The sequence below is a fragment of the Podarcis liolepis genome (genome assembly GCF_965112155.1).
Source record: "Podarcis liolepis genome assembly, chromosome: 11".
Lineage (NCBI taxonomy): Eukaryota > Metazoa > Chordata > Lepidosauria > Squamata > Lacertidae > Podarcis > Podarcis liolepis.
Window position 1 is genome coordinate 43,640,878 of NC_139565.1, and position 26,470 is coordinate 43,667,347.

General features: G+C 40.2%; 1 protein-coding gene across 2 annotated transcripts in view; it reads right to left on the minus strand.

Annotated features, from left to right (window-relative positions):
• NDUFS4 (NADH:ubiquinone oxidoreductase subunit S4) overlaps positions 1-26,164 on the minus strand; it is a 46,930-nt gene extending 20,766 nt beyond the window's left edge. The window contains exons 1-2 of one of the 2 annotated variants that reach the window (XM_083466324.1): positions 26,003-26,164; positions 14,115-14,193 (exon numbers count right to left, since the gene is read on the minus strand). In XM_083466324.1, coding sequence (XP_083322450.1) covers positions 14,115-14,193; positions 26,003-26,124 — 201 coding nt within the window. In that variant the 5' untranslated portion in view covers positions 26,125-26,164. Of the gene's footprint in view, positions 1-14,114; positions 14,194-22,678; positions 22,749-26,002 lie in introns of those variants that run through there. The other variant, XM_083466325.1, reaches the window with a different exon arrangement.
• Between the last annotated feature and the right edge of the window lie 306 nt (positions 26,165-26,470).

The following is a 26,470-nucleotide window of genomic DNA, read 5'->3' on the forward strand; positions in this document are numbered from 1 at the left end:
TATTTTAGGACCAGTGTTATATGGTTCTGGTGGCTGCTTCCAGTCGCCACTCTGGTAGCCACAGAGTAGTTTTCTGGTAGTTTCCAAATCAGCTTCAAAGGTAGCCCCACGTAGAGCGCATTACAGTAATCCAAGTGGGAGCTATCCAGAGCATGTACCACTCTGGTAAGACAGTGTGCAAGCAGGTAGGGTCTCCATCGACACACCAGATGGAGCTGGTGGACGGCTGCCCTGGACACAGACAACCACAGAATTAAAGGCAGGTTCTCCCACTAATGTGTAACTGTATGGGAAGACAGGCCACAAAGGCCCACATAGAGCTTTAAATGTTCACACGCAAGAGGCTAGGGCAGTTTAGGAAATAGGAAAGGGGTCCAACATGCCAATTTTAAGCATTATCAATAAACACAAGGTTGAGCTGAACACAACTACGCATTTGCCACAGAGTAAACACTGTGGGCCAAGATTTTGGGTCTAGAACAGCCTGCACTAACGTGGGGCCTTTCAGACATTTTGGACTACAACTCCTATCAACTCCAGCTAGCCTAAAACACATGGAGGTTACTGAAGGCTACTCTAGAGAAGCCTCTGCAGTGGCTTAGAAGGTCCTCTTATGTTAACTTGCAGCGTTAATATGAAATCTTATTTTAGGAAGTGGAAGTATTAGATGCTGTGCCCTAAGTATTTAGCCTCTGCCAGTCAATACACTTCCCCTCCACTCTTCCCCATTTTGAGTAATGAGAGATGTTGCACTTTCATGCTGTGATAGGCATTGTTAATGAAAGGCGGAAAAACAAGCACCAAGTAATGAAGATTATTTCCAAAGACAGCAGGTAGGGGAGCTAGGAAGAACTGACACAGTTACCCTGTTAAAATAGTACACAATAGAGAACTGTTAGTGTTAGCATTCTGCACTGCTATGCTTTAGGGATGTCACAGCTATTAACAGTTTAAACTTTCACTTTGTTTTGTTAATTAATGCCTAGAACTTTCAAGTCCCCATTAAACACTACTTCTAGAAGCCTGTTTTCCTAACTCACATTTATTATATACCCCGCTCCCGTTTCTCCTCTCAGCAACTGTAAATATCTGATACATTTGTTAACATTTATTTTAAATTTTCCCTTGCCCCGATTACAAACCAGAAACAGGAACCTCTTTGTTGTAGAAGTCGTCTTTTGTTGTGTTTATGCAAGCAACTTAGAGGTTTTCTCTCTCTATTGTTTAATATAGTAACAAAAATAAACAATAAATAACTTTCCAAACTCAGCAAAAGCCAATCCAAATTAAGGAGGTCTTTTCCAAATTGTGGCAAGATTTCAACTCTCTTAGGGAAGCAAATCTGAATTAAAAAATGTATTGAACAAAACCCACACAGATTTTCCCCTTGCACTGGCAGACCCCAACATCCTTCTCCCTGCCACACAGATCTCTAGTAGCAGGGGGGAAAGGAATGTGACTGGTTGCATTGCCCCTCCAGACACTCCTCCTAATGCTGAACTCAGCCTGGCCGTATCAACTGCTTTGTAGGCGAAACAGCCCCACAGAAAGGCAAGAGGGCTTATATGCTTCCTATGCAACACCCCTGACATTTTACAGACCTGTGGGGGCACATTAAAGAGGTAATACTATAGACCAGCTGGAGCATGATCACATATGACTTAAAGTAGCCTTTCCCAATCTTGGACTACAACTCTCATCAGCCTCAGCCAGTATGGAATGTTGGGAATTGTAGTCCAACGGTAACTGAGGTTGGGAAAAGCTGACCTGAAATATCACAGGAAGCCATTGCCCCCAACCCTCCATAAGAAGCTGCAGCACTTTGTTATCTTTCTGGTTGTATGCTTGAACCCATATTTTAAGGTGGATTCAAAAAACCCAGACAGGATCCAGTTTATTTGAATTCAAATATGTGAAATTCATAATTTCAAAAATAATAATGAAATATATAATATTAGAGGGAAGGCTCAATGAGCACATTTGGTTTGTAGCTGGTTGCAATGAGACACTAGATTAGTTCAGAAGAAGCTCTAACTGTAGGTAGCTAATTAATGAAAAACTTCTGCAGGGAAGCTGAAGAATCTTTAATAGAAAAAATCAATAAGATATTGGAGGGGTGTTCAACAAGGATAGGGAATTCTGCCATCTCAGGGAGTTGTTATGGAATTGCTCTTATTAAGAGACCCCAACAATTAGAATTCTGTGTTATTTCTGGAATTAATTGTAAAACAAAAGGCTTTTCTTTAAAAGGAGTGCTAAAGGAACATTTATTATTGACAATAACAATCTCAGCCATTTGTATGGAAGGTACGAGAATTGTTACCTCCTCAGAACAGGGGAAGGGGCTGGATTCAGTCTTGTAGCATGCCTTCTCCTGCCCAACCACCCCAAGAAAGCTATTTTGCACTGTTCATATGGTTCTGATTTCAGAAATTAAGTTCAGAAATTACATGTGTGGTTCCTGATACTACAGGGAATGAATGCACAGAAATCTTCTGTGAGCATTAAACTAATGCTGGATTGGAGTGGTTATGGATAGCAAATTTGAAACCTTGCAAAGTTACTATGACAAGTGTCTCCCAAAGCATCTAAAACAGATTGAATATGTTGCATGTCTTCTTAAAGGGCTGCACTGAACTTCCATCATAATGAGGTCTGAAAACCTACTATTCTTTGATGTAAAGTGAAATGCTACTTCATGAATAAAAAGGTCTCCCATCTGCCTTCCAAAGAGACATATCCTTTGACCCAGTGCTCCAGACTAAAGCGTTGAAATCTCTGCACAAGAATGCCCTCTGAGCAGACAAAACAGACACTTGAGATGTTAGAAAAATGGTATAACCCCCAATCTCAGACGCTCCTGCAACCTAGCAGAGATAGCACGGCCATGTACCAAAGTGAAAAGAAACTGAAGAAATGAAAGCCAGACCCACCAGTCCCTTAATCTGAAAACTAAATGCAGCTACCATCACAAACAAGTATTTTGTCAGGTTAGTAATTCAAAACGAGCTGCTGCTGACCCACAATAATACTTGAAAAGCTACCAAATGATGATCCAATGCCATTATGGGAAATGAGCATCTCTCATGTAAAGCCTCTCTTTTGGAAGACCATAAAACCCTTTTACAAACAAGGATAAATATATTGATTTCGTTGCTAGATCTGCCACTGCTACAGTCTGTCGACTGGCGGAGAACTTGTTGCCTGCAGACATTTTACAGAAAGCTCTGTATCACTAGCCAGCCAGCTGAGCTTGCTAACACTACCACATGCTTAATCAAACAGTAATTACTTAGAAAAGCAAGTGGCAGCAAGCACTGGGGGCTGAATTGAGATACAGTATTCCAATTAAAGAGGGAATTAATTGGCAGGCAATGAATTGCAATGAATTATCAATCTTTTAAAAATTGAATATACTTCTCTAAATATAAATATGCATGTACTATGTTACCGTGACCTCTGTTCTCAAAATCCTATTCATTTATTTTTAAAGGGCTGCGTTGGAGTATTCATTTGGGGTGGGGTGGGGGGACTGCAAGCTATATGGTTCTATTACAGAAATGCACACCGTCTCAAAAAGTTTAAGGGTAATGGTTTGCCTGTATTAGCCCCAAGGCCCATTTGCAAGAGTTCTTGAACAGAAAAATCATGTGGCATATTACTGCACTTTCTATCAATCAAATGCTATTTTAAAATGTACCTTCACCACCAAGGTTGCTACATGACAGCCGATAATCAATTAGTAAGCTCTCCGGAATAGAAGACAAGGCACTTCAGTGTTTGCAGAGGTTTGCCCATTTACAAATGGCTTCTATTTTCTACTCCCTTGCTTCACATACACTACTTGCGGAGTTGAATCTGCCACCACTAATTGTGGCTTTGATTATCACTTTCAACATGGCAGACTTCAAAGTGATAATCATGAGCACAATTAGTGAAGGAAGAATGCAAAAGAAACTGAAAGTTAAGCATTCTGGAAAAGAAGGACTAAAATAAAGTTAAATAAATTGCGCTAAACGTTAAATGTGAACAGTCAAAACAGACCATAAATTAATTGTACATTTCCATTGACTTTAAGTCTGCAGCTTGTCTCCCATCTAATTAATCTGGAATTTCTTTTCATAACAATGCCACCATATACACAAAACAAGACTCCACAGCTAACATGGGTTCTGTGGCAATAGGGTACAATTCAAACAGATGATGCTCTAGTTATCTCTGCTTTTAAAGCCAGTTTGGAGTTATTTTGTCTAGTAAATACTGCTAAAAGTTTCTCTATATCCAGTTTACAGTTACAGTGCCAAATACTAACCAGTGATATCAGCTTCCACTAGAAATGAACATACAGATAAATAGCTACTTTTGTCTTAACAACTTTCTCTTTTTTCACTTTTCAAGGATGCAAATCTCTATCCCCCCCTTTTAAAAAACTAATTCAATCAACAGGTTGTGTGCAAAGAACTTCAAAAGAGAAAACCTCACCCACCTCTAGGGAGATGTAGTTTAAAGCCACCCAAAAAAAGTCTGCAGACCCCAGATATACTAACTTTTCCAGCAATGCAATTATAGCTACAAATCTGATGTGCTTAAACATCAGGGCTACTTGAAATTCATCAAATTAAACCAGTAATGATAAGCAGAGAAAGTGCAGCCAGCATTTGAGGCAAGGTGTAACACCAGACACAAAAAAGGACTAAATTGGGATTTTAACATATTCTGTGCACTCTGTGCTTATAGCTTAAGCTTTAGATAGCTGAAATAAGTGTGACAAGAAAGACCGCCCTTTCCTGTAGAACTCCACCTTTCACATAAATGAAACTTTCTAGAAACTTTAAAAATGTAAAAATGCACTTTAATTTCTTCACAGATTACAAGGAAAACAGTTTCATGTAATAGTTATTTTTCTTCTCCAAATTTATGTGCATGAACATGTTTAAAATCAAGAACTATATAATTAATTAAGCATAGTTTTACAGCTCTTGTAAGAATTTCAAGTAGCAAGGACCGCAGTGTACTAAGAAGTATGGCATTGGAGCCCCATGCCAAGTTATTTAGGCATGTCTTGGATTTGCTTCTGAGGTTCCTTAATTACCCTTGGAAAAGATGGGTGGGAGAAGAAATCAAATGTTTGAAATAGAAAACATTAATGTTGTTGTAAACAAAAAGAATGGTTATGTCCTTTAGTCCAAGGAAGAGTGTACTAATAGGACACAGCATATCAAGCAACCAGCAAATAAAGTAAGAAAGCCTCCATATTTTCCCTAGAAAGCACCTCCCTATAATAAAAACTGCAATTTCATTGGGGTAGGTTGAAAAAAACATGAAGAATGGATGAGGATTTGTTGGGCTGTGCTAACCATACCTCCCTATGAATTACCGTATTTTTTGCTCTATAAGACTCACTTTTTCCCTCCTAAAAAGTAAGGGGAAATGTGTGTGCATCTTATGGAGCGAATGCAGGCTGCACAGCTATCCCAGAAGCCAGAACAGCAAGAGGGATTGCTGCTTCCACTGCGCAGCAATCCCTCTTGCTGTTCTGGCTTCTGAGATTCAGAATATTTTTTTTCTTGTTTTCCTCCTCCAAAAACTAGGTGTGTCTTGTGGTCTGGTGCGTCTTATAGAACAAAAAATACGGTATATCTTGTTTGCACAACACATGTTGTACATGCAGTAAATTCCAGATTAAATCCCTTGTATTGGCTGGGAAAGATCCTATCTGAAACCATGGAAAGTTGCCGTCAGTCAGTGTAGATCATTGGTCCAGAACTGGTGGATAAGGGCCCACTACCAGGCTGAAGCCTTATCTAAAGTGGGTTGTAACAGCAGTACAACTGCAACACAAATACATGATTTTCAAACTAGAAAAGCATTCCCGAAATGGATGTTTGGATTAAAGGTGGGTCCCACTGATAGAGACAATACTGAGCTAGATAGATCAGCGGACTGACTCAATGTATAAGGCAGCTTCAATGGTTGTATGTTGACAATGTGGCACTGGAACCTATTAAGAGAGTCAATTCTATTAAAAAGTTAGGACTGATTGGTAGATGCCGAGGAACAATTAAATTCTAGTGGGGAATACTCACTGAGCTTCAGAGTCGGAGTGCAGCTCAGATAACTGGGCCTCATGTGGTCATAAGACACTTGAAATAAAATTTGCCAGAGTAAATGCAAGTCGTCATATAATGATTCTGTCAACTGGTCAGCAAAGAAAGAATGCTATCCTATCAGTAAGAATGGTGCCAAGAATTCAGGATATTTGACAGCTATCTTAAGCAACACTGCAATTTTTCCAGATTTCTCTTCAACAAATTTTTGTGAGTGTATGAAAAACAAACAAACCAGTTCCTATATTGTTAAGGTCAAAGAAGAAAAGTTTCCTCCTGTCAATGACATTAACCTTCAGTTTAAACAGAAAGCTTTGGTCACATGGCAGTTATAATCCTTCCAATGCCTGCGTCCAAGATACAGCTGTCCTTCAACTATGCTTTGAACTGGAACGAGCTGTAAGAATATATTTGGATGGAGACGAGAGAGTGAAACTAGTCTTCAGCAGCTAAATGGGGCAAACCACAAGTCTTGGAGCACAGAATACAGTGGTACCTCGGGTTACATACGCTTCAGGTTACAGACTCCGCTAGCCCAGAAATAGTACCTCTGATTAAGAAATTTGCTTCAGGATGAGAACGGAAATCATGCTCCGGCGGCGCAATGGCAGCTGGAGGCCCCATTAGCTAAAGTGGTGCTTCAGGTTAAGAACAGTTTCAGGTTAAGAATGGACCTCCGGAACAAATTAACTACTTAACTAGAGGTACCACTGTAAGCTGCAGATAAGGCCTGAGCCTGTCCTGTGGGGAAGGCACTCTGGGGATTTGGATACAGGAGAATTGGCTGCCTCTAGGATGCTTGTACAATGCTGGAACATTGTTCCCACAAATGGAGTTTTCAGCATAGTTAGGAAGCACTGAACAATTCATTTGAGAGGATATTTTAGTAATTGCGCAAAATCGCTTGCTTGTGCCAGAAGCCTACTGATATGTGTTTAGGATTGAGGTTTTCATGAGCCAGCAAAGACAAGGTTATGTTTAGATTAGGGAAGGTATCTCCAATAACAAAAATGCAAATACAGCAGCCTGAAATATGTTTAGGCCCTGCCTTTTAAACATGGGTTTTTCCTCCAGCCTACTTCATCTGCTGAATATGAATCACGAACCCAGTCCTTTTCATACATCTCACGACGGAGGACAAGCAAGAGTTAAACCACATTTCATCCAAAGTATGTTATAGGACATGTTATGTCTATAAAAGATTACAAGGGATGCCTTTCAGCTCGGTTCTTTTTAATTTATTCCAAACTCATAATGGCAGCTCATTATAAAACGAAGACCTTTGATTTATCCAAGACATTCCTAGCAAAGAGTCATGTCCAACGAAGTCACTCTGTTCGCCCAAGGACTTCTGCCTGCAATCTCCCCCTCCTTTTCCACCCCCGCAATCTAAAACCCCAAACAGATTGGGGGGTGGGGGGTGCTGTGGAAGGAGAAGTTCCATTGAAGCGGAAGTCCTTGCATGAACGAAAAGATGTCGCTGGGTAGTATTTTTAAAGAGTAAGCCAATACTTCTTGTCCCAAGAACTCAGACCTGTAGTTTCTCACCAGGCTACTTGCCCAGGATAACTATTCTTCCTGGTGAGTAGTTTGGCAGACCCCATCTCTCTTTCTCAGGGACATATACACAGGAGGGTTACTAACATTTTGGGAGCTTATTTGCAAAATATATATATATATCAAAAAATCATTATGGATATTTCTATGCTATCACTCAGTAAGATCCCCAGGGAGAGTTGCATAATCACAACACATTCCCTATGTCGAAACTTAATCTAAGCTATCAGTGCCATTTACAGGGAAACCTAACATAAGATGCCCATCCTTTGTGGTTCCAGATGGTTACTGATTCATTTCTAGACTCAAATCAAAGTGCTAACTATTACTTTTAAAAGCTTAAATCATTTGTGGTCAGGACACTTGATGGATTAGTAGAGGAGGTTTCTTTATTAGAGGCACATTTGTGGGGTAAGTCTTAAAGAGACTGCTCTGGAGCGGCACCAAGTTGTGAAACCCTCTGGTGCTCAGTCCCTGCTCCTGCCAACCTAGCAGTTCGAACGCACGTCAAAATGCAAGTAGATAAATAGGTACTGCTCCGGCGGGAAGGTAAACAGCGTTTCCGTGCACTGCTCTGGTTCACCAGAAGCGGCTTAGTCATGCTGGCCACATGTACGCCAGCTCCCTTGGCCAATAAAGCGAGATGAGCGCCGCAACCCCAGAGTTGGCCACGACTGGACCTAATGGTCAGGGGTCCCTTTACCTTTACTACCATGGAAGATCCATGTTTTGCCCTCTTCTGCCTCTTTTGGCAGATTTTTTTTTAAAAAAACTTAACTGGCTGGTGTGTTTTGGTACTTATCTGCTATTCAACTATTCATTTGTAAATGTTTTTTAAAAGTTTTACTTGAGTGTAATTTTTTGGTATTTTATATTGTTAGTTGCCAAGGGTGTCCCCAGGTGGAAAGGTAAGACATGCATTTACTAAAATAAGATAAATCTTGCGGCATTCCTAACATACCAGGGAATATGTAAATCTGTCTAGCGCTACAAGTCCTGTTTCAGCTTAAGAACCATAGTGTGCTATTCTGTCTGTCAACTAAACATTCATCTCTCTTACCAGTCTTAAAAGAATTTTTTAGGAACTCTGTGGAAGTGTTCTCCTTTGTTCCTGTATTCTCCATTTTCAGGTAGCTCTTATTATATTTAATTCCTAACTGCAATTCATTAATCTGTTCATTACCAACAAACATACCAGATCAGACCATTAGCCTACTTGCACAATCCAAGATGGACCATCTTTATCTATGCCAGTTTTCATTTGCATTCATTTTTAAGACCCAATGATGTCCCCTAACCACAGTAAATCCTATAACAGGAATGAAACACACTCTTGAAATACAGAAGTACTGAGTTAAATGTAAGAATCAATTTTAGGCCATTAGTACATCAGACTGTTAAACATACTGCTTGAGGTATTGGCAGTAACAAATGTTCTAACTGAATGCAAAATATTGCACAATGCCTTATATTACCAGCAATTCTGAAGTGACAGCTAGAAAGTCAATGTTAAAAGAAATTTAGAAATGAAATGTATAATTCAAACTCTGTTCCTTTTGAATGCTTCAAATCTTCAGCTAAGCAGACCTCCAGCTCCCTCAAAACACCAACCTGTATTTTCTAATTTTACTGAGTTCTTCTGTTACTGGGTGGTGTTCTACTAACTCATAATCATATAGAGTTCTTGAAGAACAATACTGATATCCTGGCTAGCAATCTGGGGGTTGTAGCATGCCCCTAGGTTGATGGGCATGTGGTAAAAGGCTGACTACAAGTACCCAAAGTGAATAGTTACTAATTCACTTACGTGCACAAATACACACTTTCTTGGAGTATGTTCTATGGAACTAAATGAGACTTTCTTCTGAGTAGACACATGTAAGATTGCACTGAGACTATTGTGTTATCAGTTCAAGAACTGGTCACGAAATCCACAAGTCAACCTTACAACAATGACCACAATTTTCAGTATCACTAAGCTCCAGAACAGATACTGAAGTATCCATAGCATTATCTACAAGAGGTCTTAAAACTGTGTCACAGAGAGCCACCCCTAACTCAAAAGAATTATTTGGGCCTCCAAGCGTAACCAGCACAAAGTAAAGACAAACAGCTCAGCTGGCAGCATTCAGTTATCTCCAGTCTGAGGTCAAGCAGATCAAAGGAGCAGACAGGGATCAATCACAGAGATGCTTTCAGGTTCCCTGCAGAAACAAAACAGGCCATGAAAAATAAAGGGTTGCATTGCTGGTCCCTCACTACTACCACTTGAAGAAGTGGGTGGGCACATGACCCCTGACTGGGAGAGAATGAAACAATACTTTCTACTCCAGTCCATGTCTTTTGGGCTAGGGATGAGTCTACTTTACATTACCCCCAGGGTACCTCTCTTAGGAGCAGCCAGACTCTCAATGTGAGAAGTATGGCTCCGAACCACAGTGCGGACATTAAAAGTACAAGATATCTCTAAAGATCCTTTAAATTCTACCCCACTTACATCTCCACAGTTCATTATGATGAACATTGATCCCTTCAACTCTATAAGAGAGGAGGGAGGGCAGGAAGATTCCTGCTACTCCTTTGTCCTGAATGAAGTCTGCCGGTTTAGGATAAGTTTATCCTATTCTTTCCAATATACAAAGCCCAACTGGAATGGGGACAAATGGCATCTTATACCAACCTGGAAATCTTTAGGAAGTTGACTCATTTTGACCAGGAATCCCACAATCAGAGTTGCAGTATTTATTATTATTATGCCAACCTTGCCAGCAACAACTTGCCACTATTATTATTATTATTATTATTATTATTATTATTATTATTATTATTATTATTATTATTTAATTAACAATAGTACTGTGGTACTTACGTACTGGATTAAGCATTTCTTGCTATAGCATACAGACAAATTAGGACAGCTACTTTTATATTTTCCTGTTTTTGAGCTGCAAAGTGATCTGGAAGAGCAATACTTACAACTCAACAAATCAGAATGTGAGTGGACTAACAGGCACGAGGGCTCATGCAGAAACACCGCAGAGATTACTGAAGTTTAAGAGAACTATATGTGACACACACAACTTTATAAAAGGAGAAACAGGATTTCTATAATAGTACTGGAACCAATTTTGTTTCATATGGTAGAAGTTAAATCATTTTAAGTTTCACTAAGGGAGACCACTGCTGACATCTCATGTCAGCAACAGGGCAATTTCCCAACATAGACAAAGCCTAGAGGGGCCACCTCTCACCCTGAATTTTATAATGTCAGCCAAGATCAGCTGGCAAGCTATAGATATCAGCTCCTCAGGATAAACTCCAGACCTTTGGAATTCAACCCATGGATGGTTCACCTGGTGTTGCTGTTAGGCCACAAACTCAGGATGCTACAGAAGGACCCATGCTTTAGATCTGACTGTTTAGATGTAGGAAAAACATCTGTGGCAAGGCTAAGCGAGGAATCTTTTTGAAAGTATTTATTCTGCTCAGTGGCGTAGCGTGGGGGGTGCAGGGGGGGCCGGCCGCACCGGGCGCAACATCTGGGGGTTAGGGTTTGGGGGCGCAAATCCACGGGTTAGGGGGCACAAATCCATGGGTTAGGGGGCGCAAATTACTTGCCTTGCCCCAGGTGCTGACAACCCACGCTACGCCACTGATTCTGCTATATTGAGGACTTCTTCGTGTCTCATTTAAGCTGAGTACGTATCACCCACATAAATTATCCTCTGCAAATGTCCACATTCTGTCTCCCAGTTTAGGAATCACTACAATATTTTGCCTATTTCTTTTGCAGACTTTATCAATGTCACCATAAGGGCATTCAAATTTAAGAAACACATTTAAAGGTCAACTCCACTGAAACATGATGCAGTCAAATTATTCCATAGTATCCCATTTCAGCAATAAAAGGTGAGGAAATAAGGGCGGCCCCTTTGCCAGAAAAACTCATGATTAACCAGTATTATGAACCGTGTGTCTGTCTCTATGGATGGATGGATAGAAGGATATAGATATAGTTATAAGTTGGTGGGTGCTCGAGTTTCTGGGTGCTCTTAACCCCTGGACCCAGCAAATGTTAAAATATAAGCCAGGCTGGCTTCCTGAAGAAGTAATCGCCTTGGGAGATGGACCATTAAAAGCAGACAGATGGGAGAGGCCCCTCCTCCAGATTTGAGTCAGGGTGAAGACGAAAAGAAGAGTTTTTGAAGAGTGGAATGGAGATTTTAGAATGGAGTTTTTGCAGTGATACTGCAGGTGGTAAAATGCAGCAAGCTGGAGAGAGGGTCAGACCCACGTTTTAGAGTTATCTTTGATTTCTGTTGGAATCTAAGGCTGCAGCTATGGGAGAGACCAGACCCTCTTGGAGTGCAATGGTGGGAGCCCCTCCAACACAGGGGCTCAGCTTGTAGATATGTGTAAATAAACCATATATCATAAAGACACCAGAGTCTTTACCGTGCCTCATTTCCAAAAGGAAACAGGGACCCTGGGTGAGTGGCTGGAACTCCCAGAATCTCGCACCGCTGAGAGGTTGGGGTTGTGTGAAATAATATTAAAGCTGCTCCACTGAGCTAGAAGACTAGTGGCAAGAGAGGAAGAAATTTGCAGGGTTGTCCATTCGAATTTCAATAATTCTGATTGAAGTTAAGGAAGTTACAGAGTCAGTCTCAAAGTATATACGAGTAACCAGAGTTTGGGTTATTAAATTTTATCACATTAAATGGACACGATGCAAATTTGTGGTTCATTGCTGTGGGTGTTGACATTAAGACTTCTTAAAACTGGATTGCACTATATTATTTTTCATCATCAAACATCAAAAGTTCAGTCTGCCACAGAAGCACAAACTGAACTTTTTGTAATGATCTTATAGATCGTTAATTCATTCAGGGTCCACATTTCTAAATTCAGTGAAGACTAGTCTAGCCGTACTTCAATTGATCCTTGTAAGTGACTAGAAGTTCAAATAGGCTAGGGAGGGCAAGGGGTAAATTAGAACAGGCATATTTAATTCTAAGAAGCTTGGAGAACCCCCCCCCCATAGCTTTACAAGGATTGATTGATAACAAGTATTATTATTTTAGGGGGAAGAACTATTCATTTAACAAAAAATACCTGTAAAATATGCAGAATCTGTATCTAGGGTTAACACAGAGTGCATTTTACCTATAAGATGAACTTAACTTACACAGTTCGTCTTACATATAAAATATTCTGCTATATTTAAAGAATACAAAAAAGTGCAGTTGAATTTAAGTGTGCTCCCACACAATGACAAAGCATTTCAACAAAATCTGCACCAAGAACTGTTCTTCATATTCCTAGATAATGTCACTGAAGAAGTCAATCGGAAAGTTTCATTTTATTTAATATTAATTGTAATGGCATTATTGAAAAGGGGGAGCACAATTGATCCCCACCCTGAAATGCTCCTGAATGCATAGATGAGCTGGGAATCCCCCCAGAATGCAGCTCTGCACTTGCTAAGAGGGGCTGGATACATCCTTCAATAACCACCCTGTTTAATTAAGATAGCACTGCAAGTTTTCCCAAGCACTTGTTCAGCCACTGCCATTTGCTTTCTAGGAGGTACGTTCTTGCAATGTTCAAAGGTAAGCACACTACAACTTATTTATTCTTAGGGGTTCTATTACTATTTTCCATCTCCAAAAATCAAACATGATACAATTGTCAATGAAAATTATTCTTTTAACTATGACATTCCCACTAGGAGTCTTGGATGCTTTACAACAAAAGTCAGGCCATTGTATAATGTAAGCATAAATATCAGGTTGCATCACTGTACTAGTGATGGACCACACGCTGCAATATGTTAGAACTTAAAGGCTGCCAAAATTATGATCTGGTAATGATTAGCAAAAGAATGCTACACAGTTGTTTCTAATTGCAATCCTTCATGCATATTTAAAACAGGGTGTATGAACACAGCTTACAATTAATTTACATGGCTTCTTTAAACTGTATTGCGATAAAATGAGACAACCCAACAGTTAATTTTAAGAAGTGTTTGTAAATCATTCATGTATAACAGGGAAGTGGGCAGATTCCAATATGTCACATTAAAAATGTTTTTTACTGCTTCCTAACCACAATTTAGTCAACATGAATGTAGTCAAGATGCATAATTTCGTATTTTAAACTCTTGCATATCTCAGTACACACTTTTTTCCCTGAAGACATATTCCTGCAGGGGGTTGGACTAGATGATCCTCAGGATTCCTTCCAACTCTCCTATCCTATCCTATCCTATCCTATCCTATCCTATCCTATCCTATCCTATGACTTTTATGACTTACCAAGGTACCCATTTTAGTCAAGAAAGGCCTTTTACTCGGCAGTTACACTCTTTTTCCAGTACACTATGGAGGACTGAATACCTGTTGCACAGAAACAACCCTCAAGGCAGCATACGCAGCAGAAAGCCCTTACCAATTTTTCATCAACTGTGATGAGTTGCGTGTCTTGAGCTTGGTCCTGTGCCAGCCGCCATGTGGAAGTGTTCAGTGACCTGCAGTGCAAGACTTGAAGTTAAAAAATGATTCATGCAATGAGAAAATAGAGGCAGACAAATCTTACATAAACAAGTTACTTTAACAATATCCATCTTGTAAAAAAAGGGGAGAGAAATGAGGGCTCAAAAATCCACCCACCTCCCGCCACCCCCCAATTAGTTCTGTCTACTGAGTTTTTGGCAGACTCTCACTTAGCAGTTCACAACAGGCTGCACTTTATGTCAGCCTACAGGCTCTCTGTCACACAGAGACTGCCAGTGGCAAGGACTGTACTACTCTATGCAAGTACAGTAGCTGGTTTGTCACGAACAAACAGGAAAAAAATGCAAAGCTACTGCGACTCCTCTGGAACTCTGAACCTCAATGAAGCATCAGAGGACTTAAACTCATTAGTCCCTTTCCAAACAATTCAAACTGCAGTGGAAGTTTCAAGGCAGGATCATAAATGAAAGAACACTCCTGAGACTAGTTAAGACACAGATTCTGAATTAATGCCTAGGCCCTGTTCAACATTTCTCTGATGTACACATTTATCTACAAATAGCCACTGTATCTGACTTCTAAAGATCTGTCCCAGAAAAATGATTCAAGTCATTTCTATGGTTCAGTTAGTACATTAGGCCAAACACTGGGCTGGATCCAAAAGTTGTCCTTGCGCTGGACAAAAGGACTGACATTTTGCAATGGGAACGCTGTGCAAGAAAATTCAACTGAATTCAAAGAGGTTGCATAGCCTCTTGTGTAGGCAGAAGGAAACAGAACTGCTACAGAATTAACCTCTCATATCACTATGCGAATTCTTGCTCAAGCATGTCAGGAAAGCGGTGGCAGCTCTTTTCCTTCTCAAGGTTCTTTGGATCCAACCCATTGTCTTCAACTGTAGTTATCAATATTCATTAAATAAATGAAAGATTCCAAGCACACACTTTTTTTTAAGATGAAGCCCGAGACTTCATCTTTTTTATTGTCTATTGTTTTTATTAATTTACTGTATGCCACTTTGTAATCAAGATACCAGTACAGCTCATTATGTTTTATTGTTTACCTTAAAAAGCAAGACAGGGCATTATAAATGTCCATCTATTTCACTTCCATCCCACTCCTCTTTGGGAAACATCAGATCAGCAAGTTTACTACGGACAGAATTTAAAAACCAGACTCCTTTTAAGTTTTGAATTGTCTCTGAAGCAGTTACATAATTCACAAAGCAAGCAGACTTCCAAATGCAAATTATATTTTGAGTTTATGAGGTGCCGTAGCTGCCTTGCTGGCATAGATTCCACCACTACATGAGCATCACAATTTTTGAAAGTCAGCTATTTGGTCTGACTGTAATTTGAACAAGTTTGAAAGACAATATGTCCCACAAGACGCTAACCATCAAACAGAAAGCAAAAAAATAGTTTACTTCCTCAATATTAGCTTTCTAGTAGCTTATACTTTAAACTGTGGTGATTAATTGAGAGCACTTTCAAGCATGCAAACTTAACTAGTATTTTATCTTGGTTATAACACATCATTCTTAATAATGACTAGAAATCAGGCTTACCCAGATGTGCGATATTTTAACAAAGCGAAGCAAGCTTCCAAAGCAGAGACTATCCCAGTTGTTTCTGACTGAAAATGAACTTTAAGGCTACTCACAAAGTTCCATTTATTAGAAGAAAATAGCTAAGAGTGTCTCACATGCTGCCTTGTGAACTCCAGAAAGCTAAAGAAAATATATCTGAATGGCTCCCAATGTGAAGCAAACAAGATAAAGCCAGAATTTCAGGCAAGTGGTACATTCTCTTCTTAAAAGTTTGGACATAATAAGAATCACAAGAAAAAAGGGGCAATAAGATGGTGCTATCATATCTTACATAAGAACAGGGCAGAAAGCAGGGCCACACAGCCAAGGATCAGGCAGGTAGGTGTGAGGGCAGACACTTTCTGAAATAGCCTGCTCTTAAGCTGTTTAGGGCTTTAAGGCACAAACCAGCTCTTTAAATCAAGCTTGGAAACAAAATCAGTTTAGATACATGCTCCAACTGCTGAAACCCAGACAATAATTTGGCAGAACCATTTTTGCACTCACTGAACCTTATAGAACTGTTTTTAAAAGCATCCCTACATTGCAGCAATACAGCACTATCTGAAAGTAACCAAGGCAGAGGTGACCGCTAATCTGTGGCCCTCCAAATGTTGCTGACAGGAGTTGCAAGTTCAACCTCTGGAGGGCCACAAGTTAGTCATACTCTACTACAGGATGAGTTACTGACATCAAGACCATCGTCTCCAGAAAAGGCCAAATAACTGGCTAACTAGCCAAAGCTACCAAAAGGCAATTCCTGCCACTGTGGCCACCTGTAAATCTAAAGAGAGTGACAAGTGAGGATTAGAACTACCCGCACGCTATGCACCTGCTGCTTCAGGGAGAATGCAGCCCATCTGTGCAAGCTAGATGTGGTTCTATTACATTTTTGATCAAATGTTCTCAAAAGGCAAGCACAGCCAATCTTCAGCATGCCTTCAAGTTCCATTCTTTGCCAATAACATCTGTACAGGGCTGTTAATATTATCAGTGTTAGAAAATGGGATAGGAATGTCAGGAGCCATGTGGCTCCTGGGATTTAGGACAAAATGTCTAGGCACCTTTTTTTTGCTGCTCTGCTATCAGACCAGGCAGCCCCGCAGCAAAATAAATAAAAAGGAGGAAAAAAAACGCTGCCAGGCGAATCAGGGGGTCAGCAGGGTAGTGCAGCAGCAAAAGAGACGTCTTTTGCTACTGCTCTACCCTGCCAAACATCTGATTCATCCAGCAGCGTGGCAGTAAAAAATGGTGCATCTTTTGCTGCTGTGCGGCTGGGCGAATTAGATGTTTGCCAAGGGTTGTGCTGCAGAAAAAGAGGCGTGTCTTTTGCTGCCGCTGTGCCCGGCAGACCAGATGACTGCAGCCAGGCAGGTGGAGATGCAAGGTGCCAAGGGCAGCCCCTGGACATCTCCATCCAGTCGCAAAAGTCCGACTGCCAATCGCAAAATTCGACTGGTGCTCAGCCTTCAAACGCTGCATGGGGTACCCTCAAAACTACTGCTCTTCAAATTGAGGAGATGCAGTTTCCACTTTAAACAAGTGAGTGAAAGTCATAGTTCATGGATTTACACTCTGAATAAAAACAAGACAGAAGTGATGATGGTTGGTGGTCCCTGGACCGCAGTGTTTTTGTAGGTGATTGATGGTGTTCGCCTCTAGCTGCAGCTGATCAGGACCACAGGAGTTGACTGACTGCTGTCAAGACCCAGGAAACCAAGATCGCTGCTAAATACATTATGCTGTGTGTTTCTCCATAAATAAATATAGCTATCAGCTGAATCAAAACCTTCAAGACCTGGAAATATCCAGTGGGATTTACATCCAAAGAAGTTACATTCAGAGAGGGTGGGGGTACACTGTACAATGTATGGAATTTATTTCAATCAAATAACACCAATCAAATAACACTCTATTGCTTTTGTTTGTTTGTTTGATCCTAACACCACAGGGCCGCTTCCACCATTAAAGTATAAAATGAAAACACAAAATATATCTCATAAAATGAACAAAACAAACAAACCAAACACGCCCCCCCCATAACAATATACACATTTACTACTTATCTGGCAGTTTTTAAATCCTGCTAATTTTCCTAGAATTAATCGCATTAATTTTCCACAGTTAAATTTGTGCAGACAAGCCACTACATGCCTAGGAAGTGCTATGAAATATTTATTTTGTGACATATTGACAGGGAAAAAGAGATAGAAAAACCAAGCTCTTTTCTATGTTGCATAACTTTTCCTGTCTAGAGACAATTTTATTCAACACAGGAAACAGGGCAAGTGACCTTTACTATGTTATATTTATAAATATCTAAAAATAATTGTGTTTGTACCCTAAACTAAAGATATTGTAGATAAACAGAATTTGAAACACAGATCTAAAATGAAAATGTTCAAAAGGATAGATAGTACACATAGAGGAACTCAACTTGGAGAAAAAAGTTACCTGACATTATGTCCAGACAAGGACAGGTGATTTCACTATATCAGTCTCCTGCAACAACATTGTCTTGGAAACACAGATGCCACTCATTTGGTACATGAATAAAAACCAAAATAAAACTAATTTTAACATTACTAGCCAAAGGTCAGGCAGCTACTTGGTATCATGTATCAAAGCCAATTACTACAGAAAGTTCACCTGTCTTTTGAAATTGAACTCATGACCCTTTAGGTAATAAAAACATGATTTAGGAAATGAACAACTACTAGGCATTTCATATGAGCGTTACAAATAGATATACAACTGAAGCCCCCCAATGTTGATCACAACCAATGGTGGTATCAAACTCCAAGTGAAAAAAGTGCATTTTTTTATGCTTCCGTAGCATCAGATGCCAAAATAGGTCAATCAGAGTGCTATTTATACATACAATTGCTTAAGAAAATGAGTAATTTGATAACAAAATTGCTGAAAGAAAGAGTCACCCACTGATAACAAGCCAAGGAACTGCTGCCTAGGCCAGACAAGGTAGACCATGATGCTGGTTCCAATAACTGCTGCAGCAAAACAACAACAACTTTTCAGCTTAAGAAGGAATACAAAATCTAACAGAACAGTAATTATGCCCATGCAGCATCTCCTTAGCTCCTGACTAGTACTGTGCTGGAATTCTGTATTTGTGGGCGGCTGGTGGGAACAGGGAGACGACTGGGGGAGGAAGGATTACAAATTTGCAAAAACCACAGGTGACCCAAGTTCTGCCCTGCCAGTGTTTTCTGAAATGTCAAATGTCTCCCCACACAAATATATTCAGATTGTACCAAAAGCCGCAGTAAATAACAAGTGTGCTTTTATTATCACAAAGTAGTACAAAAGTCAAAGGGTTTAATTCCAGAACTGCGAGGAATGAAACAGCTAACGTTCCACAACCCACCTCTGTGTTCAGGAAAGGCTATGATATTCTACTTTTCCAAACTCCTTCTGAATTTTATAAATTAGTTAAGGGGGCGGGGGGGGGCAGCACCTTCCAGATACCAAGACAGGTACAACATCTTCAAACTTTAAAATGTGTATGAGTGGCATAGTTACAGAAGATAAGCCTTATAGAAAGTTTATTAACATACAGAAAGTAAAATAAGTTGCCAAAAACAGCAACACTGAATTTAGTTATATAGAACATCATGATATAGAAGCTACTTAATGTGTTCTAAATGTTGTACACCACCCTGGGATCTTTTGATGAGGGACAGTATATAAATCAAATAAATAATAAAAAATTAATAATTAGTGTGGTACTAATGAATGCCAAGGTTGCAGGTTTGATCCCTGTAAGGAACAGCTGCATATTCTAAATTTGTAAGGGGTGTAACTATCGTATTTTGCGCCCCATAGGACGCTCCGACCCATAGGACGCACCTAGTTTTTTTGGGGGGAAATAAAGAAAAAAAAAATTATTTCCCCCCCAGGTGCGGGGCTGGAAGAACCAGGTCGGGGAACAGTGGGAAGGCACGCTCTGCCTCCCCGCTGTCCCCCGAGCTTGTGGGGCTGGCGATGGGGAGAAGTGCGCTGATCCCGGGACGGCAGGCAGCTCTGCGCCGCCATCTGGAGCGGGGCGGGACTTAGCACCGACCCCTCTCGCTCTCCAGGCTTCAGCGAAAGCCTGCATTCACCCCATAGGACGCACCCAGATTTCCCCTTCATTTTGGGGGGGGGGGAGTGCGTCCTATAGGGCGAAAAATACGGTAGATGATCCTTGTGGTCTCCTCCAACTCCATGATTCTAATTATACAGTCAAATCATTAGTCCATCCAGCTTAGTTGTGTCTACACTGACTGGTAGCTCCCCAGTTTCAGATGCTAATGCTTCACAGTCCTACCGGAGTGGTCAAGGACTGAGGCTAGAACTTTCTGCATACAAAGCATGTACTTTGCCACCAAGCCGCAGATGCTCTTCCTCCAATTTTGATTTATTTTACTTAAATTATTTCTTAAACCTTCTTTCAACAAGACATCTCAGAATGAAACAAAAAAGTGTGAATAAAACTAATTCACGGCACAAATACAGTTGACAATCAACAAATAAAACACAATGAAACAAGTGACAATTTAAAAAACAACAACTAAAAGAACTGAATGGAGATAAAATCCAGAAATTATCTAAAATGTCTACACAAGTAGGACAGCATTCATGTACTACTGAAAAACCTGTAACACTGGCACCAGGCATGTTTCTTTGGGAAGGGCATTCCAAAGACATGGTGCCACTGTGAAAAAGGCCCTCTCCTTCGTTAGAAATGTAACAGATTTCTACTAATGCTTGGAGTAAGCCTGTTACAAAAGACACCCCAAGAGTCATTTTTGTGCTGCCAGTTGTCCCCCAAAGTCAAAGGAACAGTTTCAAATAGCTAGTACAAGGGCTGCTGTTTATATGTGCAACCAGTTATCTCCCCCTAGTAATTAATAAAAGTCATATTGTGAAAAACGATCAACACTGACCCCGTTCACTTATTAACTGTTAACGAGTTTGCTCACTTCTGATCAAAGGAGTTTGCGCCTTTAGTAAGAAAACTTACAATAACGTAGGGCACAGTACAACTATAAGGGCAAAATATAACATCACATTTGTGTATGCAATAGGTCTTCTCTTTGCATGCCCCCTGCCACCACCTTCTACCCCCCAGGGTGTCTCCCCATTCTCAGGTGCAGATCTGGGGGGCATGCAATGGGAGGAGAGAAAAGAAAATTCCTGTTTTCATGAGTGGAACAAGCAAAAAGCCACAACTGGATATCACCCATATGGGATTTTATCACTTTCATCTTTCAATGGTCACTAGCTTGGTGGCCCCAACTGCCTTAGCAATAGTTATCAAAAAGTATATATTAACTAATCATTTACTTAACAATTTAGACCAAAGCCATTAACACTATTATCTTACGAACTTATTATTCAAATATTTTTAACAAACCAATTATGTATATCTGTGTGAAGTATAACAGGATAACAAATAGGAAGAAGCAAGTGTGAGCAGATGCAAAAGAGCCACCTTTAATAGTTGTGCATAATTTCACAACAACTTCATAAAGGGAGCTTTAGAGGGAATTTTAGCAAGTAAGGCAGGTCCACCATGCATTTTCCTTCTGGTCACTTCAGAAGAAGTGGGTATAAATGTCAAGAAGAATTAACACATTCAATGGCAACTCTTCACACAAATCATTCACACACAGGCTAGTCCATGTTTGTCACAATAGAAAACAAACCAGACACACTTGCCCCATTATATATCTCCTCAACGTACTTCTATTTTTTACAGTGCAATTCTTTCCCAACTGAAATACTCCCAAACAGTATGCACAGGACTGCATCCATAACTACCCTACGTAAAACCATCTCACATCTTATTCCGCTTTGCCATGTGCAGATGTGAATTTGCTCCCTGCTCTTAAATTTGCATTTTAAAGCACTGCACTTCGAACATGCTACACCCTTAAACATCCATTTAAAATATATACACACACTAATTACAAATCTACAAACAGTAGATTATGAATTATGAATATCACTGCATTTTTAGGTGAAACCAATAATCAGTCAGTTGACAAGTGTACACACAACTGGGGGCTGCATTTGGTCATGATGTTTTGAGTCTGAATAAATGGTTCTCTACAGAAAACAAGTTATCTATATTTATTTGAGGTTTTGCGGTATCAGCTGTGCAAAGGGCTGTTGCAACTCATCTGCTCTCTGGACAGGACTATTCTGTTGAAGGATATATATCGACTCAAAGTATTGTGTAATATACGTACACAAAATAATCTTATTTTCAGAATGGATAATTATTCTTTCAGAAGCACGGACTTCAAAGAGTTTATCCTGTTATGCCATACAAAAAATGCAATTGACATCCAGCATTATTAGTAGGAGTACTAAAAGACAAAATAAATCTTTTTAAACAGAGAAATAAGAGGTAAACAACACCTGTAAGTTTTCCCTAATGAATACCTAGAGGTTTTTGCAGAGATTCAATGGAATCTGCACTCTGTGGCTGCTTTTAAATGAAATTTTTAAAACCTTGCAGACTTCTAATCAAGACTTACTGTTTAGTTTCATCTTGCTACAACTATTTCAAAAGATGCCTGCAAGTGGGTTTGTGAAAGTTCAATCTCTGTCAATCATGGAACTGAAACATACACAAACAAATAAGAGGCAACTTCTTCATTCAGAAATTGACTAAGGGCTTGTAATTTATTTATTTTTAAAGTACAATAATAAGCAATGTTATGAATCATGTAAAAAACACTGAACTTATTTTTCTGCTTTATCTAAAACTAAATGAATTTTATTTAGTCTAGAAAAAATATGTGATGTTAATCTGTATTGCCACCAATCATATTGATTGAAGAACAAAGTTCAAATACTGCTTGAAATTGCCAGCTCTCTTTGGATATAGGGAATGACCTTACCAATAGAATGGAAGTTTCTCACACTGACAATCAAATATGTGCTTTGTAATGAATAACATTCTTGAGATTCCTGAAAAACACAATGGCTGGTTAAGTAATAGATCTTTCAAAGAAGACTGTTTATCTGCCAGAAAAATATAGGTGTCAAAAGCGAGACAAACAATTGGAAGTCATGCCTCTCTAAAATGCAAGATGAATATTGAACATACGTATAGTAATACCGATTATTTGAACACAACAAAAATCATATTTGCATTTCAATTTGTTGTATACCATGCAGTAATTAGAACTGTGATATAATCTGAATTTTAAAAACCAGCATTGCTTTTGATTTATTCTCCTACAAAATTTGGTAGTAGGCTCTAATTAAGGGTGGCTTAAGACATCGTTAGTGTCTGATTTTTCCACTATTCAAAGAAATGTGAAAGTGGGTTCATTCTTTCAGCGAGTTAAAATCCTAAACTGCATAAGCAACCCAAGCAATTGCTTGAGGCAGTATTTTTAGGGGCACAGTGAAGCATCATGAAATCAGAGATGGACATCTTAGGAAACTTTACAATATAACTCGTTGTGCAGACACACGCAATCAAGTGCCTTTTATAACATTGCAAGGAATACTGGGACACACTTTCCAGATGATGCTGTGTACCACTTGGGGCGATCTACTGCCTTGAGGTAGCACTAATTGGATATTTGGGTCCAAGGAAATCGCTTAAATACATCAATGTTTGTCTCAATGGGTTGAAAAGAAGAAGAATGCAATGTAAAGAAGCTGTTACTAGAAGTCCCCGTTTTAGGATAACTTAAGACCAGTGTTTTTTTCCTTTAAAAATGTTTAGTGGTACTTTCATTTGGACTCAAGAAAAGCGCCATTTTATAGTTCAAATCGGGGGAAATAAATACAGTAAAAGGGCCAAAGTACAAAGATTCACAGAATGTTTAGGGGTATGCATACCCCTGCATCACCCCCCCCCCGAAAAAAGCACTGCTTAAGACCACCCAAGAACTGAAGCTCTAATATTCAATATAGAATTCTTTTAAAAAATGTATTACCAATGAGATCTAGGATACAGAAGACAACCCATAAAGCATTTGTCCAGAAGTGTAGCCATTTTAAACTATGCTAACATCAGACTATAAAAATGTTGTAACTGCTCAGATCCTGATTCCCAATGACACAAACATTTGCATACAACTGCGAAGTTCATTAGAAAAGGACAGAGGTAAGCCAAGAGACAAGTAGGCCTTTATTTAAGAAGACCCTTGTAAACTACTTGTATTCCAACATTATACACATTTATTGGGAAACTTATTTTGCAGTAGGTCTCATTGAATCCATGTGGGTTTGGGGTTTTTTTTCAAAAGGAAATTTCTTTCATATTTTGCTCCAGTGCAGATCCATTTCTTCTTTCTGGTTTAAGAAACAACAGCATATGAATCTAAATCTTCTATTTATTCAGCAGTGTTCCTGTGCAAATTTTTCCAACCAACACTGGTATATGTACTAACTGATAATAAAGCTATAATGGATGAGACAGGTTAGGGATGATTAGAAAAATCTTTATAGCCCAATCCTACAGTAAGGTAAGGCATGCCTTAAAATCAGTGCAGAAGTGTGTGCTTGATTCTGCAAAAGATCAGGACAATTTTCCCATATAGGACATTAGGGAGTACAGTATTTTATTCCTCCCACAGGTAAAAGTGTATACTTTTAAAAAAAACACAATAACCAATCAGATGGGTCAAATTTAGCCCAGAGAAGAGAGGGAGAAAAATACACAGAGAAAGACTATTCAAAAGGTAAGACTTTTCTTCCATAGAAGCTCCAAGAAAACCTCTGTAGCTCCTCCCTTCCGCTTCTCCCTCAAACTGGTTGTTGATAGTACAGTTCACTTTGTCTGAACTAAGTGAACTTTCTTTAGCTCTAATTAGCTACAAATGTAGTAAGCTCTAATCATAGGCAACTATCAAACCTAAACAGTATGAAATGAATATACTCTTCCTCTTATTTTCTCCACTAAATCAGCAATGAATTTGTTAGGGAGACTTTGGTTAAGATGCAAAGGAAAGGTCAAAATATGCTGTACATATACACATATTCACACACTATAATAATATTCAGGGCTTCCCAGTCCCCGAAGAGTTTGTCGACAGTTGAAATTTGTCATTCAGAAGCAGCTATAGTACAGGACATTGTCCATGTAGAGATCAGGTGCCTTACAAAGATAGCTTTGAATATATTTATTCCAACATTTTTTAATGTCTTCATGTTCATGTTCTCTCAAGCCATACAGATAGAAGAGTTTTTACTTACAACAGAAGTTACTACAGTGGGCTTCCTATTCACCCACAAGCAAAACAAGAATATCTCCATATGTATATTGTACAGTTTACACTATTTTTTAAAGGAAGAGGGAAACATGATTTGCAACTGTGGAAGTTCTGAGAAAAGCACATCTTAAGTAAGCTTCGGTCAGAAGATCAACATTAATAAAGAAATCATCAGCATCACAAGAATGGAAAAACCAGGCTTCTGAAACGATGGGCTTCTTTCCCATACAGAAGTCAAATCAACATTAACACAAACCGGAAGTACTATCATCACAGTGACCGCTGTTGCAAAGGGCACGTTATTATCTTGTACTGTATTGTATATACTGCCTTTCCGCACGGAAAAAGGCACAGGCCTACCTACTACTTCCTTTTACATTTCATGGCCTTCACCATGCCCGGCTGCTTGCAATTATCACCTTGCGCCAAGTGACTGCACCTGACAACCAAACACTACGCTTCACGCAGCTGAGGTCTCCAAGCGAAAACATACAATAAACCTGTTTGTTTAGGTGCCTCTTGGACAATCTTTGTTGCTGTTTTCTATCTGAAAGGAGAGCTAATTCTCTTCCCCGTTTACAGCTGGACGCACAATGAACTGCGCAAAGTGGAGGCCAGATAAAAGAATCAAAACCCTTAAGAGTTGGGGGTAGACTAAGAGCTGCTTCCCCCTCACGAGTAGACTCCCAGGGGCATCCACAGGGGGGAAAGGCAAAGCTGGGTGAGGGGCGTCCCAGTTAAGTCTGTCGCATATAAACACGTGTATATGTGTACACACACACACCCTGGCTCGTGGCCTCAACCCACGCCCTTTCTCTACGACGACACCTGGACAACGAGACACATACACACACCCATATCTCGTCCGACCCCCAATCCCATTCCTGGTCTGGTGGGCAGTGGAGGATGAGGGGCCACGGCCCTCCCGCTTCCCCTATCTACCCGCCGACGCGCCCGCTTCCCATATATATAGAGAGATAGATAGATATATACCTGGGCCCGAGGCCGCCGGTGGAGGCAACGGCTGCCGCTTCTCTCCCTGCCCCGCGCGCCAAGTGCCTCGCCGCCGCAGCCGCTGACATTGAGAGCTCCTGCAGAAGCAGCACCGCCGCCATGTTGGTGCGAACAGCTGCTGCGGAGACGGGGCGCCGCTAGGGACAAACCGCCTCCGTCCCGGCTGAAACGCGAAGCGGGGGAGGGGAGGGGGAGAAGGAGATGAATGGCTGCTGCTGCCGCCGCTGCCGTAACAACTTGCCACGAGAGGCGAGAGCAAAGAGAGGCGGCGGGGGAGGAGGGAGGGGCCAATTTTAAGCAGGAGGACAAAGTGAAAGGAGTGGGTGGGGTGAGGTGAGGGAGGTTAGGTATGGTGCAAATCATACCTGCGCCATCCCGCACGTGTCTATTTGGGAACCATTCCCGTTGACTTCAGTGAGACTTGCTCCCATGTCAATCTCTCGTGGC